This window comes from Delphinus delphis, chromosome 1 (genome assembly GCF_949987515.2).
Source record: "Delphinus delphis chromosome 1, mDelDel1.2, whole genome shotgun sequence".
Classification (NCBI taxonomy): domain Eukaryota; kingdom Metazoa; phylum Chordata; class Mammalia; order Artiodactyla; family Delphinidae; genus Delphinus; species Delphinus delphis.
This window is the reverse complement of record NC_082683.1, coordinates 170,338,663-170,350,932: the sequence shown is the minus strand read 5'-3', so window position 1 is coordinate 170,350,932 and position 12,270 is coordinate 170,338,663. Positions and strand designations below refer to the sequence as shown.

Sequence of the window (12,270 nt, the reverse complement as noted above, 5' to 3'; positions counted from 1 at the left end):
GTACAAATACTACAAATTTACCAAAACATTCCTTGAAAGTTTAATAATTTAAATCTGCTTTCCACTTATTTAATTCTGTGAATTTCGAAGATCTACATCTGTATTTTTGTGTGGCAGTTTCTGGATGATAATCAGACAGGGGGATCAGAAGAGGTCCTCCTTGACTTCCCGGCCACCTGCTCTATCTCCATTGGATGCAGCATTAATTCTCATTCCATCCACTTGGGTTATTTGACCACATTCTCCTTACATGCATCTCCTTACAATAAAGCCTGCCCTGCCTCTTTTATAGAGTTAGTATGAAAATAAAATGCAGTAAGTTATGCTGCAGAACTTCATAAAATGTAAATTGCTATACAAATGTATTTCTGTCTTCATTTTTTCCAGTAAGAGGGTATTTGCTGCTTTGTACCTGTGATGACCACCAGTGGGTCCCCAGATCCCCCTTCTTTCCTGGTCAGAGACCTCTTGGCCAGAGTCTACATTTCCCAGTTTTCTTTGCAGTCTGGTGCAGTCACACGACTGGTCTCAACAACGGAAGGAGTGTGGAAGTGACGTGGGTAATTTGTGCATGACTTTCTGAAGAGGAAATCACTTGCCTTCTGTTAGCACTCTTACCCCTTCTGATGGGCTGGAACTAAGGTGTTGGGACAACTCAGGCTGTACCACTTGGAAGCATGATGAGGAAACCAGATCCTGAATGACCTTGTGAGGCTGAGCTGCCCAGACCGTCCGTCCACTCACCCACAGATGGTAACTATATTTTTGAACCTCTTGCTATAGCAGATTAAACTATTCACTGCGAATAACTGTTATTGTGTAGCCTTCAAGCCCATGTTGCCATTTCTAATTTCAGCTGTGGCAACTGTCCACATTTTATTCCTGTCCTTTCCTCCACTGTATTTCATTCTTCTCCTTTTTGACTCTCTCAAGTCTTAGCTTTACTTCTCTATTTTCCTGTGAGGCCTGGTCTTTCAAAGTTGTTCCCAGCCCATAAAAGCATTCTTTTTGCTTTAACATAAGGAATCACTTGTTGAAATTTTACCCTTCTTCAATCATCCCTCTCATTTCTCAGAGCTCTTTTTTTCTTTGCCAGAATTTCCAACTATTCTTCTTCTTTTATTTTTAACTTGTTATCTCAAAATCATTTTACATGTTACATGGGGCTAATATTCTGATAAATGAGGGTGTTGAGTTTTGGGGTGGTATGTTTGCTCAATATTTACTTGTTTTTGTTTTTTGTGGTACGCAGGCCTCTCACTGTTGTGGCCTCTCCCGTTGCGGAGCACAGGCTCCACAATTTGCATGTGTTGCTCTCTCTGCCTGGCCGACCTCCCTTTAAACTGATAGGCTCTAACTTGCCCTTCCGTTCTTTCTTTGGGCACAGTATCCTTCTTGAAGTCTTTCCAGTCTGGGTTAGGTGTCCTTGCAATAGTCTTCCAAAGCATCCTATGCTTACCTCTATCATAGAACTTACCTGCACATCGTTTCTCATATTAGAGGTAATTATGTATTAATTTCCCTATCTCTTCATATTAGCTTCAAATCCTGATGGAATTTCCTACTAGTTTTCAAGTTATTGGTCCTCATGTACTGACTGGTTATTAGTAAGGATTTAATAAATATTTTTGATAAATAAATGATTGTAAGAACAAATGAATTTTGGTCAGCACTGGTGGTTGTAGCTTTTAATTGTCAATTTTAAAAATGGTTGACTTTTCTTCTAAATTGGTCTCAGTGGAATTTGTTTGAGCATCATTTGAGTGCTTAATTTTTTTTCATGAAAAGTAAAATTTTGTTATTTTTCATATTCAATTTATAGTGTTTTGTGGTAGGCAAACCGATCTGAAATATGGATGTTAAAAGCCCCTGCAACATTATATCAGTGGGTGGAAACAGCTATTCTCTTCTGGAGAGGTCTACTGCAAATATGTCTTAAAAACCCTTCAAAATCTGGACCTTGATTACCAAGGGCAGATAAAAGCAGAGACCTGTCTTAGAAGAAAACCAAGTAATTTTGGGGTTGTTTTTTTTTTTAATATTTTTGTTTTGTTTTGTTTTGCGGTACGCGGGCCTCTCACCGTTGTGGCCTCTCCCGTTGCGGAGCACAGGCTCCAGACGTAAGGCCCAGCGGCCATGGCTCACGGGCCCAGCCACTCCGCGGCATGTGGGATCTTCCCGGACTGGGGCACGAACCCACGTCCCCTGCATCGGCAGGTGGACTCTCAACCACTGCGCCACCAGGGAAGCCCCCAAGTAATTTTTAAATGAGGGTTCATGACTTAAATCTATAACTGGGAGTGGAAAGAGATTAGTGGTCCAATTGTTTTCTATCTGAGGCTTTTCCTACCTAAAGGCATTCCAATAAATATTTTTTTGTTTGCTTACAGTGTGCTAAATCTAAAAATAAGGTAAAATTAAACAGGGATGTTCTATTCACGTGGATACTTCAATCTGGTAGGAGAGACGAGACAAGTGTCCAGATGCCTATGACACATACGTGGTAGAAGTGGTGACTGGCATGGCCATGTGTCACAGGAGCACAGAGGAGAGAGGGGGCTGGCCTCGGGAAGCCTAAACTGAGAACGTGAATTCTGACCTTGGCCTTGAGTGTGATGGTTAAGAAGAACATTGCAGGTGGAAGGAACTGCTTGAGGGAGGTTTGGAGCCCTCCGAAAGGAGCCCTATACCATGTGGAGTCCACTACATCCGCAGCTCCTAAAGGTGACATGATTTGAACCTGACTATTACCACAACAAGTTGCTTTTACAGATCTGACCTTCAGTTTCCTCATCTGTGAAATGATCATACTTATCTGATTGCTTTATGGGGAAATTAAGATAAGGTTTAAAAATGTTTAGCACAAAGGGGGAGTGGCAGAGGGAGGGACTGGGAGTTTGGTTAGCAGATTGAAACCATTATGTATAGGATGGATAAACAACAAGGTCCTACTGCATAGCACAGGGAACTATATCCAATCGCCTGTGATAAACCATAATGGAAAAGAATAGTAAAACATGAACGTATGGATGTATAACTGAATCACTTTTCTGTAAGCAGAAATTAACACAACATTGTAAATCAACTGTACTTAAAAAAAAAAAACTGTCTAGCACAGCACTGGAACTAAGTAATACTCAGTAAACTTTATCTCTATTCCTTCCTTCCCTTCCTAACTACTCCCTCTCATCCCAGTATCCTGCTTTACTGTTTTCCTTCTCAAGGTTTGTCATTATCACCCCCCATTGGCTGGGTAAGGCAGAGTGATGAGTCATGATGGAATACAGTGGTTTTATTGTTTATTTGACCTCAGCTGGCTTGAATTATGTCACTTAAATGTATTCCATTTGACTGTAAACAATAGGTGTGTGTACACACACAGTTACACACGCATGTCTAATTTTTCAAAAAACAGAAACTTAAGCAGGGACTTAAGTAAGTGGATGAATAATAAAAATTAATAGCTGGCAGAACTATTTTGGAGATGATCCTAAAATTTACAGCGTCTTTCACCTGACTTAGCCAAGCCTAAGAATCACTATTTTGGACTAATGCAGTAGGGACTAAGATGGGGCTTGGAAATGACTATTTTCAATAACCATGAAGGTTCTTGTTCCCAAGATGATGGCCATCTTGGGGAAACACCAGGCTGCAGGAGAGCACAGTCTCTGGCCCCAGACCCAAGATCAGGAAAGTGATACTGACTTCACTGCGCAGTCTGTCTCCTCCTTGGAATGATGCTGCCGGGTCTTAGTGACCAGACAGGTTTCTACCTCTTTTCTGCTTGGAAGAATAACAACATTCATTCATGACACTTATTGAAAGCCTGCATTCCAACTTTTGAGAAAGAAAAGTAGGCTCATTGCAAATTAACTGGATATACCATTAAAGGTCACATAACTAATTCATTTCTCTGTTCTTCATTCTCTACAGGCTCACTTTAAAATAGAGTACATCCTTGGCTTCCCTGGTGGCGCAGTGGTTGAGAGTCCGCCTGCCGATGCAGGGGACACGGGTTCGTGCCCCGGTCTGGGAAGATCCCACATGCCGCAGAGCAGCTGGGCCCGTGAGCCATGGCTGCTGAGCCTGCGCAACGGGAGAGGCCACAGCAGTGAGAGGCCCACGTACCACAAAAAATAAATAAATAAATAAAATAGAGTACATCCTTGTTTAAAGTTCGACTCTGAAAAACTTTAAACTACGAACTTTGACCAGATCCAGATTGTGCCTCTAACTGTCTGGTAACTCTCTGGCTCATAAGTATGATGGAATTAATTGATATGAGGTGAAGGAGGGAGTTGAGGTCAGAGTGAAATAAATCTGCGTTTTCAGCAGCTTTTCACTCCCCCTTCTAAGCCGCGGGCAGGTGGCTCCCTTTCTGTTACCTGTGAAGGAGAGTGTGTTTACACTTCCCATATGAACAGGCTCTTCAGCAGATGAGCACATTTCTTCGACTGATTCCTTCCCGATGGAATTGTGAGATCCTCTCATCACAGTACAAACGTGACTGGTAAAGTTGAAGTCACACCTGCCGCAGTGCGCTGTGGCTTCCATAGACGCCGGGCAGACGGTCCCGCAGACTTTGGTTTCCTAAGTCAAGCGGTAGAGGTGGGGCGGGGGGGAAGGGAATTGAAAGCGCTCATTTAGACACGTGTGGCATAGGTTTTTACGACTCTCAAATGAAATTTTCCTGTGCTGAGTTCATGAATGAACACCTCAAAATTCATAAAAGGAAATGAGGGCAGTGTGTATACTAGAAAGAGCAGTTACTTTGAAATGACACAGATCTGGATTCAAAATCCAGTTTTGCAACTTGTTGGTGTTGTGACCTTGAACGAGTCTCTTATCCGCTCAAAGCCTCAGCTTCTTCCGTGAAAGAATGGAAATTCAATTTACTATGCGGGTTTGTTTGAATGACTCAAATGAGATAACGTAAATGCCTTACACTTAGCAGATATGCTATAAATAATAACAAGAGTCATTATTTTATTATTGTTACTCTGACACTTTCCTAATGGAGTTTTAGACAAAATAAAGAATGTGAAATTTGAGAATCTGCACTTGTGCTCTTGGGAAATTTGGACTAATAAGAAGTATTCTGCACCCAAGTTTTAGAAAATTTAAATATTTCATGAACTGTCATTATAATCATTATTATTTATATTTATAAACTTTTTCTCTGGTGAATCTCTGGACATTTTATAGCTATTGATAAATACTAGTAGGCTCTAATCTCAGAAAATGAAATACTTCATCTTCCCAAATTACAGGAGATATAAATAAGGCAATATTCTTATAAGGCAAAGCTCTACTTCATCTTCCCTTTATATAGGTAGCATAACTTATTTTAAATCATTTTTGTTATTTATAAGTGATCTACATTCAATCTGTCTCTTTACCTAAAATAAGTTAAATTATTTTCCCAACGATGATCAAAGTAAAGCTGCTTCAGAAAAATATAGTTGGATTTCCATTTAAGTATGGTGGATCGAACATGTGCATTTATCGTCATTTCCTCTTAAAGCCCAACCAAATGAAAATAAAGGAATATGGAAAGTCCAACGAAACAGGAAGGGAAGTAACACACGTTTTTGGAAGCTGGGAAGTGGACGGATGTGGCAGAGACAAGACTATGTGCCCAGGAGTACCCATTTTTGCCTTTTCTCCCCTGGAACGCTAGATTTTCAAGTCCAGCTACAATAAGAAGAGCCATGTGACTAGAAATGTCTGTGTGACTGTGTACAGGAGAGATGCCTTCTGCATCCAGGGAAGACGCATACATGTGCAATCATCCACTCTCTCCCTTTTTCCACTGTGAAGCCCCACAAGATGGAAGCGACTTGGGTTCCTGAGATGTTGCATGGAGGAGATCTGCCAGTCTCACACTGGACTGTCACAAGAAAGGTTTAAAAAAATTCATTCTGTTGACCCATTCCATACATGAATATGTCTGTTTTCACCTCAGCATAGTCCAGTGTATTCTGGCAAAAACACAAATTAGTACTTTGAAGTTGGGTGTTGTCTTAACAACAATAACAAAACCCTAATGTATGTGGCATTGGCTTAGGGTTAAGCAGGCCATGGCAAAGAAATACGTACTGGGCTTTGGGAAGCTGGTGAGGTCTGTTGTGCTATGGCTAAATATTCTGCAGACTCTGCCCTGGGATAACTGTCAAAGCAAGCCAAGTGTTCCTGAGCTCACCACTCTGGGGAAGACATCATAGCTTAGAACGTGAGCAGTATGTGTGCTGTTAGAGCTGCATTTGGCCAAGGATTAGAAAAATGAGAAAAACGTAGAAAATAATTAGTGAAACTAAAAAAAAAAAAAAAAAAAGAGAGGGTCCACTGGAAGATATAAGCCAGGAGCCAGAGTGGGAAAGCTAAACGCAATTCTGCATATTGCATAGTGAGAACCCCAGCCCTCTCTGCTACTGGATACTCCATATGGCAGCCAGGCATGTATGCCATCCCGATGTAGGATGGAGTATTAAGGATACTTCTTTGAGTATTAAAATAGTACCAATCTTAAGCCATAATGGAAAAGAATATGTAAAAGAATATATATATATATATATATATATATATATATATATATATATATAACTGGATCACTTTGCTGTACAGTAGAAATTAATGCAACATTGTAGATCAACTATACTTCAATAAAATAAATTAAAAAAACTAAAATTTTACAGGCAAAAATAGTACCAAACAAATGAGACATTTCAAAGAATAAAGCAAACAATTCAAAAAAGCAACAATGGAATTAATATTTCCAGAATGATTAAAAAAATGACATTCCATGAATGAAACAAGAGTAGGATGATATAAGTAATAATCAGCAAACAAGAAAGCGCACTTAAAAACTAAAAAATCATATGATAGCTAAAAACACCCCCACAACAAATCAATAGAAGGGTGGAAAGATATAGTTAAGGCAATATCTCATCACATTGAAAAAGATGAGGAGTTAATCAATAGGCAAGAAAGAAGAAGAAAAAATTAAAACATCAGTTTAGGAAGTCCAACACCAAAGTGATCAGTGAAAACAGACAAAAGAAGGGGCAAATTATCAAAGACATAATAAAATAACAGTCCCTGGAAGTGAAGGCCATAGACCCCACCCTGCAAAAGTCCACAAAAAGTATATCATTATGAATATTAATAATAATGATGATAATAACATCTATATAGAGGCACATTGCCATGAAACTTTAGAAAAGCAGAATAAAGAGAATGTCTTAAAAACTGTCATGGGAAAAACAACATGGTTACCTACAAAGAAACAGGACTCAGAATAGCAATGAAAATTTAAAAATGCAGAAATGCCTTCAAAATCCTGTGTAGAAATATTTTTTGACCTTGAATTGTATACCTAGCTAAGCTATCAATCCAATGGGAAATAGAATTACAATAATTTCAGACTTCAAGCTCTCAAAACATTTACCTTTCATGCACCTGTATCAAGGGAGATAATTTTTCAAAAGAAGGTGGCAAAAAGGGACAACTGGGGTTCAAACACAGAAAGACCAACACAGAGGAGGAGTGAAAGGAATTCCCAAACTGACAGCTTAGGGAAGAAGGGCTGGGACAGCTGTGCAGAAATCCCACAGTGATCCAGTCCAGATTGGAGCAGGAATTGGAAGACTCCAGGAAAGAGGTCTTCAGGAAACAAAATGGAATCTATGGATTGAAATTTACCTATAACACACTGCGTGATTCAGCATTCAGAAAATCTTCTAATCATAATCATTTAAATATGAATTTTAAATACAACTGTTAATTGGCCTTCATAGAGCCAATTCAAGCCAACTTAAAAGATCATGGTTATATCCTGAACATCCTCCTTAAATAGTGGAAGCTGTCTCTTCTTGACCAAAATGAGATGCCTGGGAATCCAATGTGAGGTGGGCAATAATGAAACAGATAGTTGTGAGTGATGGTGTCATTTCTGAAACCAACAGGTTTTCTATCTTCATTCTTCAAATATGAGTGCCCCTCTAAGGAGAGTTTTTTCATACAGATGCTTCCTAACTCGTTATTTTAAAGGCACGTTCTTGCAACATCACCAGCTCTTTAAGACCAAAAATCCTAAGTATTTAAGAAAAATATCCTAGTCAAAACTTCTGAAAACACTGGCCTGGAATAAATTTTGGAACATAGTGTCGGATAGATTTCTTTCATAGAACTGACTGAAGTTGTGTTCAAATCAGATCGATTCTTAAAAAATTTTGTAGACAAAACCTTACTATTTTTGTTGGGTGTTTTGTATGGTTATTCACTTCATGAAGTACCTACTCTCTTCCACAATTTTATGTGTAATCTGTTTTTCCTTTCTTTTTTTAATTTTAATTTTATTGGATATGGTTGATTTACAATGTTGTGTTAGTTTCAGGTATACAGCAAAGTGATTCAGTTATGCATATCTTAATATTCCTTGCCACAAAGGGCTTGCTGGGGTCTTAAAAATCTCAAGACTTATGGTCCATTCGACAGACCATGATGTCCACACAATGATTGTGTAGTTGCCTCACTCAGCAAGAGCTCTTCTATTGTCTGTGACCAAAGCACCGATTTTTAGCCACCTCTTAGTGACAAATTACTACCAAACGTAGTAGGGTGTTTGTTTTTGAAACGCCCATAATCCTTTCCTTAAACTGGTAGGTTTCTAGAGTGCTGGGTCAAGTTTAATGCTAACAAACATGGAATGGCTGTATGTGGAGCATCTCAACGTACAAACATAAATGATGCACCCACAGGCCTATTCATTTTTGTGGTTGGCTGGCTTTTGCTGATCTTGCGCTGTCTTAAGGAATATGATAGAAACACAGTGAAGTGAATCTGCTGTATGTAAGTTCTCTATGAAAGGAAAGCAATGGCCTATGGTTGGGGGGCTAGAGAAAAGAAGCTGAATTTCCCTTCATCTCCCTCCACAGCAACATGCCGGCTCAGACTTTCTGTCTGCAGTAATCTGAAGTGCTGGTAAAGCTTCCTGAGAACAGCTAATCATTATTAATTCCTTTAGAATTCATTGCAATAACATCAATCATAGCGAACTCATTTGGTATTAATATGGATGTAATGTGAAAATGAATAATGCACACAGGAGTTTTTATATTCCTATTTTAGAAAAATAGTTATGAACAATGTATTTCTCTTTCCATTGTCAAATCAGCCCAAGAGGTTTTCTATCAATTACCTTCATCATCATTCCAGTTGAAATCTTGTCAGAGCAAACATATTTCAAAGGATTATATCCAACTCCATTACAGCATTTCTGGCTGTTTGGAATAAGTTCAGTCTCACAGCATTTTACTGGCACTGGGTCATTCTTTTTAACATGTGCTTTAGATTCTCCACTGGAAGCAGAGCAGCATGTGGTATCTGACATATTCATATAATCCTGCCCACAGCAGAACATCCCTGCAACAATAAAATGTTATATATGAATATGAAATAAAACAAGAGAAGAAGACTGAGGCTGCTATAAAGTTTGGTATAAAAATGTCAGACTCAGGCAGTTCCTGAAAGGGTATGAGAGCTCAGGTAGCATTTCCCTACCAAGGTGATTTAAATGTACAGGGAGGGGTCCTTCTGACCAAGAGCACCAGACACTAATTAGGTAAAGAACACACAAGAGGAAGTGTTCTAAAATCATTCAGCAGGGGGCCAAATTTCTCCTAAGCGCCATAAAAAATGATCTGATTTCTGTCATGAGAACTGCCTGCCCATTTTGTGATGATAACATCTTGTTGCAGAAGGGGTAGTTAAACCACAGGAACTCAGAAGAAATCTTTAGAAATTCACAAGGGAGAAGAGGTCACCCAAGCACTCTGGGATAAGAGGCTAGACAGTGGAGAGGTAGAACTGGAGACTTTGCGTAAGCATCTTGTAAGTTTCTGCCTGCCTTTGTCTAAGATACAGATATTTGATTCTTGTGAATCCAGCAGCAACTGTAACCATTCTTTGGTCATGAGATAGATTTGTATCCAGAACCAGTTGAGTGCACTCACAGATCAGGTGAACCATTTGGCCACCATTCTTCAAGCTGCACTAGACCCATCACTGGACGTGGGTAAGAGGTTGGGGTGGTGGCCGAGAGACCTTGCAGGGAAGATCGTTGATCTCCACTTCTCGCTGAAAGACAGGTGTGCCTGAGATACCAAACAGCCTCCTTTCTCCCACCCAATTCAGTGTTAACTGCTTGTGTTCACATCATTTAGATCTTGCCGTAGAAGAGACACAGCAGAAATATAGACATAAAAGGCTGAATAAATAAACAATGTACTAGAGTCAGATTAAGCTAGAAATTAAGATGCCTATATCCCACGTCACAGGGCTATCATAGTAGAATTTATATCCAGTTATATAGCAGCGCAATGTGATGAATGATTTATTTTAATTAGAATTTTGTCTATTTATTATTAGTCCTGACTGATAACATAAAGAACCTCAACTTCAAAGGGCCCTGGGGTCCCGAATTGCTCAATCTGGTCCTGTACAAACACCTACATTATGAAAGACACTCCTAATAATAGACCAATGAGTTTTAAGTGCTTTCCAGTTTATAAAAAAAATCCTTGAAAGTAGACACTGACTTGGCACATGCCTTAAGAAAGATGTTTATCCACACATGACTCCAAAGAACACTCTCACTGATCTTTCCACTTTAAAAACATATCTCTCAATATTAAAATTTTTTTATTTATGATTAATGATATACATTGATCATAACTGCATTTTGACATCATGTTTAAAGGTGATAATGGTTCAAAGTAATTGGTTTAAAAGTAAACTGTTGGGCTTCCCTGGTGGCGCAGTGGTTGAGAGTCCGCCTGCCGATGCAGGGGACACAGGTTTGTGCCCCGGTCCGGGAAGATCCCACATGCCATGGAGCGGCTGGGCCCGTGAGCCACGGCCGCTGAGCCTGCGCGTCCGGGGCCTGTGCTCCGCAACGGGAGAGGCCACAACAGTGAGAGGCCCGTGTACCGCAAAAAAAAAAAAAAAAAAAAAAAAAAGTAAATTGTTTTCTTTGGTGCTTTATTAATAATTTTAGTTGTATTAACATTGCCAGGGAAAGTTCTTTCAAATAGATACACACAGCAGGGCTATCATTGTAGTCTGACTTTTGATTATGATGGGTAAAATTCACACACACACACTCTCTCTCTCTCTCTCTCTCACACACACACACACACACAAAAGAAAAATCCACAGCTTCAAGTTTTATACTGTCTGGGCATTTTTTTTCCTGCTGCTTTCTGATCAGACATTTAAATACAACCTTGGATTCTTTGCTGTCATTTTTTTTTTTTCTCCAGCAGTTTTCTTAAAATAATTCATGTTTCTATTTTAAAGAGCAATCAAAATCTGAACACTGGCCCTTTAGGGAGCAGAATACATTCTCCACCTCTACTCCCAAATTACTGTATGGTTTCACCATGCTTTAAGTATAAAATCAAAATGCAGACATTGACCTAATTCCAAACTCCTAATCAGTCATCTGATCGCTCTGAGGGACTTTTGACAGGTCAACTAAAATTTTGATAATGAACTGTTTTTACACTAGAAAAAAAGGATGCTTTCTTTCACAAAGAGCTTCATCTTTGTTTCACTGAATTAAAATTTAAAGCCAAGATTTCACTCACATAACAAGAAGTGACTCCCTTTCTAGTTTCTTTGGTAAACCATTACTTCTTTAATTATTATCAACCTTGTTCCAGCGTGATAAATTGCTAATTACTTAATACCCTAATCAGCGTTCATTCTTTGCACAGATAAACTGTGACAGTGCCATTAATTTAAATAGTAATTTCACTTAATGGCCAGAACGGCACACCAGATTTTTATGCAGCATTTTCTGAAGACTGCATCCATCACTGCAATATTCTGACATAAAGATGTCTGACGTGCACTAACTCACTTAGGGAGAGCAGATGTTGCCGAGCAGAGCTTGGTAGTAATTCCCATAGTGCATCACTTCAGCATGAATGAGCTGCAAATTCAGAGACAGACAATCTTCTGAAACTGCATTGCAATAACTTTTGACCCTACCTAATTTATCACATGGAGCACTTGACTTTTGACCTGTGACACACAGAAATCACAGTTTTAAATATGCCCAAAGAAAAACAACACAGGTCATGTATTATTGATGGATTGATCTACACTTCCAGAGGCTCTTCATTAAATTTGTACAAAGGTGGAGATTCTCTTTGAACAAGATGCAGATGTTATTAAAGGGGTAGAGTATGTACTGAACTATTAGAT

The 12,270-nt window shown here is 39.2% G+C and overlaps 1 protein-coding gene across 1 annotated transcript in view; it reads right to left on the bottom strand.

The window, feature by feature from the left end:
• USH2A (usherin) overlaps window positions 1–12,270 on the bottom strand; it is a 779,248-nt gene that overhangs the window by 191,014 nt on the left and 575,964 nt on the right. Inside the window, exons 50-51 of the mRNA XM_060022310.1 lie at window positions 9,200–9,423; window positions 4,386–4,590 (exon numbers count right to left, since the gene is read on the bottom strand). Coding sequence (XP_059878293.1) covers window positions 4,386–4,590; window positions 9,200–9,423 — 429 coding nt within the window. The remainder of the gene's footprint in view (window positions 1–4,385; window positions 4,591–9,199; window positions 9,424–12,270) is intronic.